The sequence below is a fragment of the Morone saxatilis genome, unplaced genomic scaffold, assembly GCF_004916995.1.
Source record: "Morone saxatilis isolate NCDOM2014 unplaced genomic scaffold, NCSU_SB_2.0 Contig1, whole genome shotgun sequence".
Taxonomy (NCBI): domain Eukaryota; kingdom Metazoa; phylum Chordata; class Actinopteri; family Moronidae; genus Morone; species Morone saxatilis.
In genome coordinates this window covers 8,333,167-8,351,325 of record NW_023339651.1, presented here as the reverse complement: position 1 = coordinate 8,351,325, position 18,159 = coordinate 8,333,167, and the positions used below count along the sequence as shown (strand labels likewise).

The 18,159-nt window shown below is 42.7% G+C and overlaps 1 protein-coding gene across 2 annotated transcripts in view; it reads right to left on the bottom strand.

Moving 5' to 3' along the window:
- The window catches only part of LOC118326964 (zinc finger MIZ domain-containing protein 1-like), a 114,951-nt gene that overhangs the window by 6,210 nt on the left and 90,582 nt on the right, over positions 1-18,159 (bottom strand). The window contains exons 6-15 of one of the 2 annotated variants that reach the window (XM_035660131.1): positions 14,260-14,295; positions 5,033-5,168; positions 4,492-4,606; positions 3,532-3,749; positions 3,201-3,402; positions 2,525-2,800; positions 2,256-2,438; positions 2,005-2,082; positions 1,729-1,897; positions 1,494-1,635 (exon numbers count right to left, since the gene is read on the bottom strand). In XM_035660131.1, the coding sequence (XP_035516024.1) occupies positions 1,494-1,635; positions 1,729-1,897; positions 2,005-2,082; positions 2,256-2,438; positions 2,525-2,800; positions 3,201-3,402; positions 3,532-3,749; positions 4,492-4,606; positions 5,033-5,168; positions 14,260-14,295 (1,555 nt within the window). The remainder of the gene's footprint in view (positions 1-1,493; positions 1,636-1,728; positions 1,898-2,004; positions 2,083-2,255; positions 2,439-2,524; positions 2,801-3,200; positions 3,403-3,531; positions 3,750-4,491; positions 4,607-5,032; positions 5,169-14,259; positions 14,296-18,159) is intronic. The other variant, XM_035660138.1, reaches the window with a different exon arrangement.

The following is an 18,159-nucleotide window of genomic DNA, read 5'->3' as shown; positions in this document are numbered from 1 at the left end:
CACAGACAAGAAAATAAATAAAAAAATAAGTGTTACAAAATGCTCTGTGGGACATAAGAATAAGACATACGACAACAGCAGTCAGTTTTCACTAATGATGTAACTTGTCTCTGATGAAATAGATTTTAACATTTTATCTGTCTAAGTTCATGGCTCTTGGTCGTACATGATCCTACGTCAGTACAGACAAACTGTGAATACAGATCTTGTTATACTCCATGTAATAATAATATTAATTCATTCTACAGCCTTTGGGCCCTATTGTAGGATCCTTCCAACGTCCTTTCCAACCTTCTAATCAATGCTAAAACAAACAGAAGATGTGATTTCACGGTTTGACACCAGCAGGTTTCCTCATTTCATGATCTTGATAAGCTCCAGAAGGGAGAGTGACTTTTGCTTGAGAGGGAAGTAAAGGGAATTACAATAAATCAGAGGAAATGAATGCATGAATGACCTTCTCTAAATTAGCTGGGAATAATGATGGTTTGATTTTTTAAATAATTCTCAGCTGCAGATAGTATGACCACACAACCTTTTCAATCTGCTTGCCAAAGGTTAAGAGGAATAAAAGAATACCCATTTGTTCTTGACTACAGGATTCTTATGTGAAGCTATATTCCCTGTTGACTGAGAATCAAATGATCAGACAGACTAAAAAGAACAACAAGAGAACATTAGAGTTTTTAAAGTAAGGAATAGTTGGGTGTCATCAACATAACAATGGATGGACATATGTGTTTTTTCAACAATTTTTATTTTTTTCTCAGAATTTTGAATGGACGACTGTCTTTACATTGTTATCCTTGTCAATGCTATCCTCACTGCTAACTGCAGTACACATTGTTTATTCTGTAACAATAATATGATCCCTAACTAGTGTCCCACTCATAATCTCTGCATATTTGATGGGGCTTTTTTATATGTATATGGATTATTTTAACAAGGCTGGTCATGGCAAGGGAAAACAGTACTGACCCTAGAATAGCACCCTGTGGAATCCCATTGGATATTACTTATTGGGCCTTTTGACCAAATAGTCCAAAATGTACGTACATCATGACCCCTTAGAGCCAGGAACTAAATAAGTTAGTTTCAGACATTCACGTTAAGTTCTCTTTCTTCCTCTCTCTCTCATTAAGGCCTCTTTCTCTCTTAATCTTGCTTTACAGACCAATCTAGAAATAGTCTATATTACAACCATGAAAAACATTAAAAACAACATACCATCTCTATTTCTAATATTAATTATGTGACAACTAGTGTTTAGGTTCCTGGAAAAGTTCTTGCATTTGATGAACTACTTTACTGAACCTGACAATTTTGTTGCTACTATATAAAATGCCAACTGAGACCTAAAAGACTTAAAATTGCAATCATCAAAAGGAAGCCACAGGAACAGGGAAAAAGAAAACTACTGCATCATGAAGCTTTAACTGGAGATAGAATATCTGAAAATATACTTTATATTGATTCAGTGCATGACGTCTTACCTCCACATGAGTGTCTGGTGTACAGAGGGCCGTAAGTGGAAGACGTGGTTGCTGACAGCCAGGTTATGCTCTAGCCTGAAGGGCTCTAGGACCACCCCATCCCGCACTGGGAACGTCAGGCGTAGCTCCTCATTGTGGTTGGCTACATGGTTGAAGAAGAGCCATGGTCAGACTATCCAAAACTTTTTAAGCAAAAAATTCACTGTCAAGATTTCTTCATTGGATATTTACTGACCTGGAGGGGGAGGGAGAGCAGTGATATTTGGTTTGATATCAGGAGGGAATGGTGGCTTCACGTCCTGATTTGGCGACAGGTATGGAGGGATGTTACTTCCTGGGGTCATTGGAGGGGTTGGGTTGCCTGGCACTGGGGAGTGAGGGTAGTTACCCACCGGTCTGGGCGGCTATATTGAAGACAATCAATTAGTAAATCAAATGTTCGTGGTGCTATAAAGAGCACAGCCAAGCATTGTAATGTGATGAAACAAAAGGAGAAGAAATATGGACTTACCCCATTCATATTACCCTGGCTGTACTGATATCCACTCCCAGAGAAGTTAGTTGTTTGGCCATTAAAAGGTGGCTCTTGCTGTAATTTGATAAAACTTTAAAATTATTTTTTCTCCAAATAACCTCTATTATTTGTACCAAAATAGCTACTGACACCATGCAATTGCAGACATGTTACTGGTATGGTATCCTGCAATCATCACGTCATCTTCATCAAAATTAAATGTTTGGTGAATAGCAGTATTTCTGCACCTTATAGTACTGGCCCATGGCACCGCTGGGTGGCGGGTATTGGCCCTGCAGCTGTTGTCCTGGCATCCTCTGGCCGGGGTAGTTGGGGGACGGCAGCGGCCTCGAGGCGTTAGGTGTAGGGTACTGACTCTGCTGGTTAGGGAACTGGCTGTTTGGTCCATACTGCTGCCCACCATAGTTTGGCTGTTGATGCAAACATATTTTCAACATACAAAAAACAAGCTAAAACGTGTGTGAATTTAAAAAGTATTGAATTCACATCCACTTACCTCCCCGGGATACGGCCTTTTCATCCCCTGCATAGCCATGCCCTGTGGCCGGGGTCCTGCATAGCCTTGCTGGGGCATCCTTTGGCCATGGGCCCCGAAAGGCCCCATGCCTTGGCCCCTTGGCTGGTTCATTCCCATGGGGGGCCCGCTCATGTTGGATGCATTCATGCCTGTACCCATGTTCCCAGGGATGGTTGGAGGGCCGCGAGGTCCTGGCTGGTTCATGAACTGGCTGTTGTACGCCTGGTTTGGTCCCATCTGGAAAGAGGAACTCATCTGGAAGGCAAAATGGGTTCAATCAACCATCTCTGAGTTTACTGTCAATGTGGCAAATTTTTGCTAGTGAAAAGAGTCTATTACAAATCACAAAAGACCATCATCTTTCAAAGTAACAAAAGACAAAAATGTTCTAACCTCTGAAAAAACATGTCTGCTTGGTAGCTTTTGTTATCACTAAATGTGCTATTTAGCTTCATTACTACTTCGGGTAATTATTCACCCTCAACACTGATTTAGCCACTTCTCTCAGCTACCTGTTGTAAAACTATTGCTAGTATTGGAAAGCACAGCCAGGGAGCATAAAACAGTAGTGTGTGATATGCACAGAATGCACTAATTTCCTTCATGAACACAGATGTTAACACACAGATGCTATCAATTGTTTGTCTTTTCCTACCGGTCCGTATTGGTTCATGTCCTTGTTCTGGGTTTCCTGCAGGGCGGCTACAGTCGCTGTGGCAGTGGCGGTCGCCGTGGCGGCAGCAGCAGCAACTGCGGCGGCGGCAGCAGCAGCAGCAGGCTGGGTAAAGTCTGAAGGAGGACGGGAGTGAGGAGGGATACCCATTCCTCCAGGTCCAGCATTAGGCCCTCCAGGGTAACTACGACAAAGAGCAAGAGAATATAGGAAATTACCTCAGACCATCATGCTGGAGGTGTGCGAGAATTTGAACGGATTGGAAGCAATTTTAACAATTGCAACAACCAGTACCAATACACTGTCCACTTACTTGCCACCAAAGCCTCCTCCTCCGGGGTAGTTGGGTCGTCCATACATGCCCTGCTGCATGTAGCCCTGGTTGGAGTTGCCCTTGTTGGAGAATTGCTGCTGAGGACCAGCGAACTGAGGAGAGTTCATCCCTGGATTGTTACCAGACATACCTGACCCCATAGGGTTGCCCCCAGGGTTCATGGGATTGTTGTTGTTGGCCATCGGATTCCCCAACACCTGTTGGACAGAGACATACAGAGAGATAAATATGTGTAAATGTTGGATGCTTCAACAATGCTTTTTTAAAAGCTGCTACCAACAAAATTGAGAGGAAGAGGAGTTTACATGAATTGATTATAGAGAACTTTTAACTTTCAAATTCTGCTCATACTAATGAGACTAATGCCACATTTTTGTTACCTACCTATCAGTGCATGTATTAAGATTTAACAATCACAGATCCTGGATAAAATAAAAAATAATACCAAAACACAAACACAAACATTCCCAAATGATATTATTCGTATTCTGACACATATTTAAAAGGCTTTTCAAAATCTTATTATCCATGAAATAAAAAACACGTATTTTCCCTGTTCAGAAAATAAAACAAACCAAAGACATTTTCCTCAGCATTACCTTGAAATTATAGTGGAATAAACTGTTTAATTCCTTTTTACTTTATTTTAATTATGTCACTTACACAAAAATCTCAATCTGTAATGGGACAGAGACATTTTATTTAAAGAAAATTATTACAGAACTTTGACAAACAACAAATATATATTGATATTGAGAAAAAGGGCAACTTTTACATAACTGAGGGTCTTGATGCCCTCTGAAGTCCCTTTTCAACTGTCCCCTGATGAGAAACCTCCTGCAGTATCACTTTAAAACAGATCAAATCAGAGATGCGATCCTATCAGATGCAGTCCACTCAGACACACTTTTACTCTGTTGGACAGGTATGGGATCTCACCTGGCTCTGCGACGTGTTGGTCACGCCCCAGACGGTAGTCACCACGGACAACGAACCTGGAGGCTGATTGTTGTTTTGTTGCCAGGGAACTGAGTCGTAGGGAAAAGAGCCATCTCTGCAAGGAACGGACAATAACACATCACATACAAAACCAAATGTGCCCCGCGTCACTGCACAAATATTAGCATTGTACAGTCGTAGAAAGTATATTTGTATTTGCTGCACGATAGGGAAAGGCAAACGTTTTATTGTTAGGATTATAAAACAAAAGCACGTTCTTCCTGTTGAAATGCACAAGCATTGTGTTGTAATTATTAACTACATGTACTAGGGGTTGTGACGTACTTTTTGTCCCTATTGACTGTGCTACAAGCAGTTAGTCTGGTAGTTTGTCTGGCCACTGATCCATAAGGAACACTGGGCTTCATGTGGAGAGGAAGGGCTTTCCCGGAGGGCCTGGTTTGTCTGTTCACACACCCAACACACACACACAAACACGCCTCACACACATGCCAAAAAGCGCAGCAGTGTGAACACTGACCCGTGTGAGAGGCCGGGCTTCATGGAGCTCATGGGGGGCTGCATGGGCACTTTTCCTGGAGGCTCGTTCTGCCTGTTCTTCTGGTGACGGAGGAGGAGGAGGCGTCCCAGCTCCTCACACCACGAGGAAAGAAGAGCTGAAAAGAGAGCAGAGGAAGAGTGTATCAGTGCTGTCGGAGTCCTGTGAGAAATAACTGTAGAGGTAATAGCCCTCTACTGCAAGCGCTGCGAAAACCTGCAAAAACTGAGTATGTGAGAAGAGGAGGGCAGAGAAAACAACAAATTAGGAACAGAAGCTTCTGAGCAAATTTGGACATACAATTGAGAAGCAATGGCCTGACTGACAAAATGATGTATAAGTCTTTGTGCAAAATACCCTATGAGACATTGGGGAGTCCTGTCTGTGCCTCCAAAACAGAACAGACGTAGAGTGTGGCACTCCGCTATAACCATGCAACAACATTAAACATTTAAACATCCTGTAGGCGGAGTAAAAATAAGAAATGTTACTGAAAACATTTAAAAATGTTAAATTATCTGCTGAGCAAAAGCAAGGCTGTATTCCAGGTGCAGTTATGTCTTTTAATTAGTATTTTTATAGTTAGTTTGCTTATTTAAGTGAACTTTTTAAGGGTCAATTAAGTTTTTCCTTTGGACAAATTTTAAATTGCTTATGGACCAGTTTATGTTTATTTGACTTTAACAATGTTTTTTACGTATTCATAGATAGACAAAATCTAGAACTAAACCCCATATTATATCCATGAAAGCATGGCTTTACTCTGAAAAACATAGTTTTCTATCATACAAAATACACCAAAAGCCTACAAAATGTGAGCCACTGTTGATAGTTCAGTATTTAATTTAAAAGCACATTTTCACCAGGTGAGGAGCAGGTCACCTTGCAACATTTCAACATCCAAATAAGCCTTAGGACTCAGATAAATAGAAAAGCTTTCCAGGGGTTCCTAGAGACCACCTGAGTATTTCACACACTATAAAACCCTCTTACAGTAATGAACAAAAGGAGGCACTTTTATGCTGCAATATAAAAGATCAGCGTCAGTCCAGCATGTCACTGCAGCTCTTGGCCACTAGGGTTCACTCTGAGCCTGCAGATGGACTCCAGCCCTTCCCTTCTCTCCACCTTCCTACCTACCGCTTGGTTAGGCAGCTACCACAGAGCGCGTTTGATCGAATCATATGCTTTTCATCTGCAGTGCATGTTTTTGTACTGTGCCAACTACAAAAGACTCACTTTTCCTTTTCTCTCCCTCTCGCTTCCCCTGCCTGCTTCTAGCCTCTCTCTCTGCAGCGTCAGAGGAGAAAGGGAATGTGGATTCAATCAAAGAGCAGGGCAGCCACCTCCTCTTATGATTCACAGCACTTCTAGGCTGACTGAGGAGCGAGGGGAGGGGCGGGTGGGTGAAACAGAGTGCTTGGTGATTTCAGCTGCGGTTCGCGCAAAAAGCCACGTCAATATGACAGCAGACAGTGCAGGCTGTCCTCGCAGGCAGATCCACCCTGCTGCCACATGCAAGGACGGGCCGCCACAGCACGTATTACACAGAGAGGGAGAGAGAAAGAGAGGAACGGGGAGAGATAAAAAAAAAAAAAAGCTGAGTGAGTCAGTGAGAGAGCAGACATCAGGCTAATGGGGCTGATGGGAGGGAGGAACAAACAAAAGCTTCTGACTCCCATCACAAACATGGCAACCTAGAGATTTGACCACACATGAGTGCTTGCAAACAGACTACAAGCCTACTGACAGACACACACACACACATTAGGAAAGACACCACCGTGGCTTACATTAACACACACACAGAGGTAGAATAAATAGGACACGAGATGTCCTCTGAGTGCTGCGAATTTCCGAGGACAGAACCGAATTTCGGCGTCGACACACAAACACACACCTTCTCCTCTCAGAGCATCGCACCCCAAAAGGCACCTCCTCTCTTTTCATTTGAACACTGAGCACACCAGCCTCGCTCTGTGTAAAGATGAGGGCTGGAATACAAAAGACATGTACAGATGGTGCCAGCAGTCTCCCTGCCTCTCCCTCCTCTCCCCCTCCCTCCCACTCCTTTAAAAGCAGCACAGGGCTCAGGCGCAGAGGCAGCTGGGCTTTTCCTCCTTCCCACCCGCTCGTGCTCCCTCTCTTTTTCTCTCTCTTTCCCTCCTCCTTCCTCCTCCTGTTCTTGGCAAGGCAGGTGCCAGGAGACAGGCTGTGCTGTTCCTCCAGAGGATTGATCTGACTTTACCACGGCTGTGCTTTGGTTGACAGAAAAGGCCTCTCAGGTGCTGCTCTCCGAAAAACATCACACTCACAGGTAGATGCACAGATTTGTAGGTTAGTTTTAATTAAATACAACGGGGTCCAAGTGCAGCTAATAGGTTTACCAGTTTCACATCTATGTTAGAACATCCTACAGTGTTTCAACAGCACCCTCCCTCTCCCCAGACCCCCTTCTGATGGAGTGAGTTTTCAATTCAAGGGCCTGGCGACCAGCCAGCATGTTACAGCTCAATTAGGTCCCATTATTCTCTTCCAACAAGGGGTAACTTGCACTTCTTCTATGTTGATAAACATGTCTCCACAATTTATCCCCTAACTGTGCCACCGTGAGGCCGTCTGGCTAAGGGGACGGTATCCTCGTTTCACACCGAGGCTGACATCAACAGCCGCAGGACAGAAACAACAACGGCGTTGAGCCAAGCAGGGAAATGACAATACATATCTGAAAAAGAGAGAGAAAAAAAGAGCGAGAGGGAAGCACCAGCGCTGCCACTTAAGGAGGAATTATCCTACCCCACCATTAGATAAAGGGCTTATCACCACACAAAATTACCACCTCCACTGAGCACCAACCTGTTTAAAGGAGAGGCGCTCTGTTATTGACTCAGAGGATAAACTTCAGGTTTCATATGACAGGAGGAGGAACTGCCAACCCGTTACTCCTCAGAGTCTCTCCCTCCTCCTCCTCCTCCGCCTTCTCCTCCTTCACCCAAACATCTCTTAGGACAGTATGGAGATGAACACAAAAGGATTACTGTTTTTCTTCTCCTCTCCTCCCACAGACGGCCCTTCAATAGACTCATCTGTTTCCCTCCCTGAGAAGAGCCAAAACTGGAGATAACCGTCTTAGGGGTAGCTCTCTCTAAATCGCGACGACTATTCTGGAGTGAATCAAACTGCCGTTTGGTCCTACAGAGCCTCTTTTTGCTCTGTTTACATTGGTCTCCCTGGCGGCAATGGGTTTCTGTCTTCCATAAGGAGAGTAGCCTATCCTGTTTGCCTTGTAGATAGTCCCAGGGGCCCGGCTGAGTCTGAGCCGTATTGATATTCTGGTGCTCAGCTGTGCATCCTGATGGTCAACCACAGCGAAGGGCGGTAAACGCATCTGCTGGGACTAGATGGGTGGTTCAGTAGCTGGGCCTGCAGCTTCCAGCTTCACTCTCTGTCATAAAGCCCTGGGGAGGCATGACAAATGACGTGGACTGCATCCCTGACAGTTGCTCAATGCTCCTACCAATGATAATGCTCCCCCATCCAACCTTTCACCGCACATACAGACAGGAGGCAGAGAGATAAACTGTGCTGATTAAATAGCTTGATTCTGTCTCGTTTTGCTCTACCAAAAGAAAGAGACCTCTAGATTAAAGGGTCAGTTCACCCAAATTACAAAAACACATTTTCTTACTTACCTGTAGTGGTGTGTCTGGCCAGTTTGGTTTGCTCTAGTGATTTCTGTCTCTATCCCAATGTAATGGGAGTGAATGGAACATAGGCTCCGTGGCTAAACCATAGCTGACCTCCTCAAAAATGTAACTACACGTCGGGACTATAGCAGCTACAGATAAACCACGCGAGAGAGAATATACAACAAGAAGCAAGTTGAAAAGGCTTCTTTCCTCTTCAGTAACACACATTCGGCAAAGTCATCTCCACTGCACGCCTTCTGCCCATCATGAAACACGGCAGACGTTCCCAATGTCAGTCGTATTAGAAACTAACTAAGAGTGTAAACTCAGTTGCCACAGTAACTGTAACAATATAACTATAGGCTAATTAACAACATACATCTGTCTACTGTTGCAGTGGACCTTGAGTTATAAATCAAAATCTACGCTCTAAGTATCTACAGTGAGACTCCTGTTATCCCCTGCATCTATCTTAGCAAAGGAATAGTGGCTTTAAAAACTGTTGGCAGCATGGGTGTGGATTATTCAGGAAGGGGGGCATTATTCACAAGCACAACAAGTGATACTCCATTCACCTCCATTGTATTAGGGCTGGGGCAGAAACAAAATAAAGTTTAACTTGGGTGTGCTGGAACAAGATGTACAGCAAATGCAACCACAGTAAATAGCACACAAACAACCTGTGGGAAAGGATAACTCTAAAAACATAAATGGCTACCATTAAAAAGGTCATTCACTTGCTACCTGCTCCAAAACATTTTCCTCATCTCTTCGTCTTTTTCTCCCTCCCTCTTTCCCTCCGTTTACTGGCAGGAGGACTGTAAGGGAGGCAGCAGGTAAGGCAGATGCCAAGCACTCTTATGATCCTCGTCCCTCCCGCTCCCTCCCTTCTACCTCCTCCCTCCCTCCCTCTCTGCTCTGTATCTAATAGACACCTGCTCCCTTGTCAACTCTGGACTCCCACCTGGCATGGTCCCACATGGCTTGGTCACTAACGTCCACACAGCACGCATCCAGTCATCACATTGCACTCACATTATCAGCGGTACTCCCTCACTTATTCCCACACTAACTGTAAAAATGAAGTCCAATTTTTGCTATAAACCTGTCGGAAAAGATTCACAGCCCCCAAACGGCTTGTTTCAAGACATTTAGCCAGAAGGGCTGAATGGAGAACAAAGACCATGAGCAAACTAACAAGAACGGCTCTAGTGGGCTGCACTCTTCAGTTTCTGAGGGAGCTCTATTCACATTCTGTTCCTCCCTCCCTCACTCCCTCCTCTCTCTCCCTCTGCCCAGAAAGGTTTGAATGGACACAAGCCTCCTGCAGGCCAAAGTCAATTAAAATAAGAGAGAGTCTAGGGAGCCCTAGTATCCCTGGTTACTGAGAGCACCTAAGAGGCCATGCAAAACAGCCATGTTTAGTTTTAGCCAAAGAATTCCTTGTGCCTCATCTAGGCTTCCCGGACTAGTGAAATTCTGGGATTTACCACATAATAATGGAAGCTTTATGAATAACGGGTTGCTATGACATTGCTTACGAAGGTCCAGCCGGTGTCAAACTATCTCACGTAAACTACCAGCAGGATCGTAAATCATGTCCCACTCTGCCTCACGGCTCTCCGACACAATCGCCACAGCACCAAGATTGCCCGCCTGCCAGCAATCAAACCGCTCTTTGTCTTTTCACAGATGTTACGTATTATTCATTGATGCCAATTTGATAATGAAATGGGAGCGACTCGTCAATCATCCAGTCTTTTAAGGAGCAGGAATAACAGGTATAACAGGTTAGGGACCTGTCAAAAAGACCAGCACTGCACTACGTGTTTTATCCACAGGGGCATAATTAGATCGAAGCCTACAGGTGCACTCTCAACTCTCCAACACTTCGGCACGGAAGCAAGTGTGAACTGGGTGTTGTAAAACTAAGTCTGTAAACTGTAAGACTTCATTAGCTCAGTTACTCATATTTTAAAGTTGCGTGAGTCATTTGGTGACATATTTTAGGGTGAGTGATGTTTTCAGAAAGCTGATGAAGTGGCAAGAATGTGTGAAGTGGGAACATGTGAATGTCATGGCTGCCATGTGGCATCAAAATGTGACACATTTCCCCCGAGGACCCTTAAACATATGCAGTTAAGGCAGCTATTCCATTAAGTGAAAATGAGCTGAAAGGCGAATTTAAAAAAAATCACAATGAAAGTGTTTAGCAGTGGCAAAGAATAGGGAAGCAGATACATATTGTGGGTTGAAAACATTAGTGCTAACAGTTATAAAACAGCCTGTCTATCTAGGCCAGACAACTGCCTCCTGTCTGCACCTCATCTTTGTCTGCTGCTTTTTTTTTTTTCTTGCATTATTTCCTCTCCCGCTCTCTCTCTGGAAAGTCAGTGATGTTGGAGTCTTGTCAATGAGTACTTAGGCCCGTTGCCTCATGGGGAGCCAGACTTGCTGGCGAGGTTTTATGGCCCATTTCAGAGCTGCCCCGGCTTAAATACAGCCTCCTGCTGGCCACATGGCCGCAATGTCGTGCCATGTCCATCCGGCGAGGAGAACGCCGGGGGGGGGGGGGCGCTTGGATTTCTGCCAAAAAGGTTTTACTGAGGCCACAAGCATATGTGGCCATGCGGAGGCAAGCGGCACAAGGAGAAAAAGAAAATGCGGCAGATTTGGTGTTTCTGGGTTGCTGTTTTGACATCCTGCGTTCTTTGTTGCAAAATCAAAAACCACTAAAGACTGCATTACTGACAGATAGGAAAGCTGTCCCTTATCCCTCTTGACTTCCCACTTCTGCTGTCATAATAGCTTCAGTATCAAAATATCCAGCTAACCACTTTGTGATGCAAATTTTTACCTAAATACATCTAAAAATGCAGGATTTCTAAATAAAAATAAAAACTGTCAAAGATAAGGCACTTATCCTCAAATAAAATCTGTGCTCACAGATTTCGAGATAGAGATTACACTGTATGTCTTTAAAGAAATCCACTTGGCACTAACTCAATACTAACTGGAACCAGATACAACATACGCCACAACCTCAAAATGATTTATGCAGATCTCGTCACTCTGACTGTCATTTCTTGGTCATGGTTATACACGAACCAAACCTTCGCCTAAGCGGGCCAGTGTTTTAAAAGATAATCTCTCTTGGCACATGCAACAAATCTCTTCATTAAAAACAGGGCACGCCATCCAGGGTCCCTGTAAAACACGAAGGTGGAAATCTATAGCATTTCAACCCCCTGGTGAGAATTAATTCCTTGTGTATTAAAGCCAAACATCTCCCATGACCAATCTGCAATCTGTTACTGTACGTCGCTGCCTGCTACTGTAAGCTGATTGGCAGCAAAACTCGTTTCAAACCTACATCTTTATGTCTTAATTCTGTGTCTGAGGTCAAGTTTCAAAGCTTCCTTAAAAGACCATAGGACTTTAAGCCCATTTACTAAAAATCTCATATATTTTACGTCACAGCTAACCATTTTGCAAACCATGCCCTTGTGTTTTAGATTTTTGGGGTATTTTTCTGATCTCAACTATTCATTTCCATTAGCTTTTACTGTATGAAAATACGGGCTTCATAAACTTTTAGTTCTGTGGGTGTACGTTTTTGTCAAAATCACATAGTAAGGCAGTTTAAGTGTTGCTTGAATTGAAAAGTTTGGACTGCATTACCACATAGTGATAATGTAACTTAACTTAAGTTAATGCAGAATTGATGTTCATTCACACCTTTAATTTTAAATATTTACTAATTTTCTTGCTTTCTTGTTTCTTATGTCATTTTTTTTCTAAATGCAATATACATAACATGATAAATATGATTCACCGCTGATTACTCAAGTTCATGGGTTTGTTTACTGACTTTCATACTGTACAGAAATGAGTGAAAATCAATGTAAATACATTTAAAAAATCTAAAACAGTACAGCATGCATTTGAAAATGGCCAGCAAAACAGTTAATTAATACATTTGTAATTAAGGAGATACAAAAATAAACTATTGTATAATACTGACATGATCCTTTGTGTGCCACAGATAATTACATTTCACTTGGACAAGACAAATAACTTTCTCATTGTCTAACTGATGACCCTCTCACCTGGCCACCTGAAATTCTGCCAACTGCACAGTGAGGCTGCACCAGCACACAGTGTGTTTTTAACCGTGCACTTCTGCAACCAGATTATCAGATGAGTAGACCTGCAAAGAAGCGGCTTACAGGAGCCAGACTGTTTCCCCGAGCAACAGGCTGCTATTAACGAAGGCCCACCCTTAAGCCCTCATCTACAATGATACTAATTAGGTACGGAGCAGATGTGCCCGGACTAGTGCCCACCTCAGGGTGCTGGGCAGAACCGGTGGTGTCACGGTGGCATACGCTGGTGGCTGATTCACCTGCGACCTTTTCACAGTGGGCCTGGGGTCAAAGCCTCCCTTTAGAAGTACAGTAGGAACAGACACTGGAGGAGCCTGGGTCGGGTCCTGGCACCCCTCTGCGCTCATTAGAGTCTTCCATATGTGCAACAGCGCGGGATTTGAATAAAAAGCTTCCTTATGGTAAACACTCCAGCCAAATGGAAACAATGAAACTCAGGCCTTTTCCATTTCAAACCAGGCGAGATCATTCTTATACTGGACTTACAGCATGTATGGCCTTAGGCAGAATTAAAAAAAAATACATATATATTTAGCAGATAATGTGAATTTTTTAGATTTCCCATGTTTATCTCAGTCATTTAATTGGATTCCTGCACTTCCATGAATTTTTAAGTAAGTTACGTTTTTAATCTACTTTATACTGCATAGTCTTTTTAATGTTTTTTAAATGTATTTTTTATTCTATTTTATTTTTTTACATTTTTTTCTAAGTTTAGTTTCTGGTATTTTGTCCATATACAAATAACATTAAAGTCTACATCATATTCACATAATATCATTTCATATTCCATATTTCTGTCATTTTGCCATTCTACTCATATGGCCCAGTTCTGAAACCCAGTACTGTTGCATGTTTTCTATATTTAGCAAACGATTTGTTACATTCTCATTTATGCTTGTTGTCCCAGTTCCCTTACAGCTATCATTTAAGTTTCATTAGATAATTCTGACTGTGATTCACTTTTACTACCTGCTTTTTCACAAAAGTGAGATGATGGGGGTATAATTAACATACAAATCACCATTAGGAACAAAGCATAAACTTAGATTGTTAATGGCTTCAATGAACAGCCAAGAAAAACAAGTGTGAACTATGATGCAGGCAAAATGATAAAACAATGTGTGTGACATGCTTCATACTGTAAAACTCTGACAGACAACACAACAGCAGCAGCCATGTAGCTTTTCTAAATGACCAACCAAAAAAAGCACATCTGATGTCATTCCATGTACAGTATGTCAACACATGTCCAATGTGAGGACATAATGTAAGGACTGTGATGGGGATGGTTGCTTAAAATCAGCCAATGTGTATGAGATTCCTGTGCAGCACTTCAACACACAGCAAATACCTGAGTCAGACTGACACCTCCTGCAGCAGTTGGTTTCTGTAGGGTTCAAATTTTACATTTTACTGGACATTTCCAGAAGATATTCAGCAAATGACAGACATTTGATTATGAGTTGCTCCCTTATTTCAAGACAAACCTATGAATTGACTGAGTAGTAGTAGAGTAAAAAAATAGGGTCATACTGTCTAAAAACCTTCTCAGAAGAGGAGAGAATGACTGAACATACTATACTTGAAATAAGCACAATTATGGAATCGCAAAAAACTCAAGTTAAACAGATTATTATGCAGGCAGTTTAAGAACTGTTGACACAACACTAATGAAATGCAGACATTTTAGCTACAAACACTAAAAAAATGACTGAAAACAATATTTTTTATTAGTTATTGGTTTCTGTGGTGATATATCTAATCACCATGGGATGTCTGCTAATTAATAAGCCTACTCTTTTCTATTACTGCTCAAAATCTGACATGAACAAATGCGTAGCTCTTTATCCGAGCAGTCAGTGAGGTTTGATCAGAATTCGTCGATAGACAATGATGTGTGCGAAGATCTCAGGTATGCTTTACAGGTGAAAAATGTTACGTTTCTCTGTACAAGGGGGTTGTGGATCGAGCCGTAGGCGTGTGAAAGAGGAATTAGGTTATATTGATGCCGTTTAAATCTCTGCGGTTCACCTGTATAGGTTGATGAAGGTCATAGATTACTTAATGCCTCTTAATGTGCTGCTTTAGCAGCGTCCAATACCGTCATTCATGTCTCTTCACCAGACCTTCCTTAACTGATCTCTAAAAGCATTTTTCACTGAATGTCTGAACAACACATATAAAAGATTGTGTAAAGGTCTTTCTGCAGAAGGTAACTTGCTCTGCTGTAGATACAGATCAAGTTAAGCACTTTCCACTGCTCTACACTGATACCTGATCCACAGCTGACAAAAGAGAGCAAATGGATCGCTACTTTTTACCTATGGGATTGATCACAAATTAATATCAAATAACAGTGCGCCCACTGAAGTCTGCTTTTTGTTGCTGTTGTTTGTTCTCAACAACAAGTAGGTGGATGCACTTGTGTTTCATCTTTGATGTGAGGAGAAAAATCTACCTTTGGATGCACCTGGCATTTCAATGCAATTTTATTATTAAAATTTTCAGAGATCACACCACACTTTGTCCCATTTTTGTGACAAACTGTATGACAAATAGATGTCTATTAAGCGCTAACCTGTACTGAAACACCTGCTTTAACATATCTTATTTTAAAAGCGTATCTATCTGCTTGCAAACCTGATTCAGACAATTAGAAAAGAAGAAAAGACACAGGGTGTTACTGTTTTTTGCAGTTGTGGCATCACACTAAGAGGCAGTTAAAAATGACTTGTTGGCCTGGTGTAATTTCCTCATGTCAAAAAGTATTTAAAGTGAAGAGTCCCAGCTTCATGCTTCGACAACACTAAATAATATCAATAACTGTGACAGCCACCCTGAAAGTAGACAATCTTATGTCCGTAATTACAATCACAATTTAACATCTGATCTTTGGATGATCACAATCTAAAAAGAGGTGTTAACAAACTGTTAACAAACTGTAAGTGCTTACGGCTGGGTGTTCCTTCATTAAAAAGGCTACATGAAAACAACCAGCATCTTCTGCAAACACGCAAATAATATTAACTGCATGCCGATTGCTGTTATTCTGATTTGGAACTTTATCGGAAAAAAATTCATAGAAAAAGGTCAGAGCAATTTCACAACTTGCTGGAAAAAAAACATCTCTAATACAGACAACAAGAGATTAATTGAAGCTGACAAAACAACAGTAATGAATAGTTGGAAGTGTGGAGGACTACAGCTAGCCAGACATCTCTTTACCAACACCGCCTGTTGCAAAACCTCGCTTGTCTTAGCATGTTGGGAGCTGTCCCACAGACACATTTTAGGGGGGGAAAAAAAAAATCATTGAATAATTGCCCAAACCAGGACTTTACTGTACGGCTCAACAAAACCCCTCTTGGTAGAGAGAAAGCAAAGTGAACAATAAAGAAACCAACATGCCAGAATATAATTCTCAAGTGGGGTCGATAGGAAACACCAGCTGACTTTCTCTCTTAACAGAAACTCATTCTTTAAAGGAATACTCCACCCCAAGATCTATTTTTTGCCTGGAAGGTGGCTCTGAAAAGTTTATAGCTTGCTCTTTTGCTGCTTTTGTTTGGGTTTGATGATGATGAAAAATCTATACCAAAATGTCCAATGGAATTTAACAAAAGAACTCCTGCAGGATAATCCACGTAATCTGAATGTTCAATATGGCCTAAACAACGGTTGCTTCATCAATAGTTTGAGGTTGGATTGTGCTGCACGAGTGATTTGAGGTCTTGTAGGTGTTTTGATTTTTTTTAACTTTCCCGCAGTGGATCAGCATTGAAATCCATGTACAGTAACCACTGTGAGTATTTGATACTCAGAAAATAGATATTTGATGGAGTATTCCTTTAAGTTGAACATGAAGAAAACAGGTGCATTAGCATCTCTACGCAGTTATATATCTAAAATTTAAACCTGTTGCTCCAATTTGGAAAACTAAGTGCAGCAGACATGACTGGACCATGAGAAACACAGAATCACTGATCTGAAACCAGCGAATTACTACATAGAGGGAAATTTGTGCTTGTCTCTGCAGCGAGCCTGGCTGGTTGTGCTGTGTGGGACCGAGGGGGAGTAGGTGTGATAAACTGCCAAGAGTCTCGCGGAAAACGCCGCCTCAAGTAGGTCAGCACGACTCAGAGAGATAATCAAGGCCATTTTGACCCCTTCTGTGTGAGCTGTAAGTGGGTCAAATGCAGCAGTCAGCTGTTGCAACTCTATCACGCGGGGCGCTGCGAGGCACTCGTCATACTGTCAAACCCCATTCCGTTAGTTTAAGACGTGGCAGGGTGCCCGTCTGCACCCACCAATGCAGGAATCAACCCTCTATCTGCACCCCCTCCCAGGGGTAAAATAATGTGAAGTTACACTCAGCAGCAGTAGCAGCAGTAGCAGATCTACCTTCCCTCTTGTCACTGAATACACCCCCTGCAAACACAACCCTCTTTAACTGTTGTCTCCTCCTTTTGACAGCTCACAGCTTCGCAGCTCTGTCCTATTCACAGCAGCAAAGACTCCCCCCTCTATCCCCCTTCCATGTCTAAAATGCCACCCGCATTTCAACCAGACTAACTCCAGCAATGTCCCTGCTTATTTCTCACTCTTCACTGCACAGAAAAAAGGGGGACTCATGTGTCTAGAAACACTTCTGAGCACAAATCTGCAACAACAGAACAAAGGCGATACAGGGCAGCCTTAATCTCTGCACTACTGAAGCCAGCAGCTATTTTAAAGCCTTTTCTCTGTGTCTCTCTATCCCTCCCACCTTCCTCTCCTCTCTCTAACATTCTTCCTCTCTCTCCCCTCCCTCCCTCTTCCCCCTCTTTTCCTCGGCGTCTCAGGGCAGCAGCTTCTCTCTGTTTTCCTCTCCTCTCTCCCTGCGTGTCCAGTGACTGACTGCACAATACACATCAATTATTCATGGCTGCTCTCTCCGTTTCGCAGGCAAAACCAATCACAGATGGAGTCATTGCTAATGGGCTCCTGCTGTACTTGCCACCGGCTTCTTTGCACTCAAGCAACAAATACCCCAGAGACAATGAGAGGGAAAACGGGAGGGGGGGGAGAGAGAGCGAGAGAGAGGAAACTTCATACAGCACTAACAGCCACGAGGAGAAGAGGACACACGTTTGTGGTCAGAGAGGAAGAAAGGTACGTATCACCACAAATAATTCAGCAAAATTAGGAGCCGGCTTCTGCAGCAGTAAAGGGTTAAAGACAGAGAGTTGGGGTGGGAGAGAGGGGGGAGACA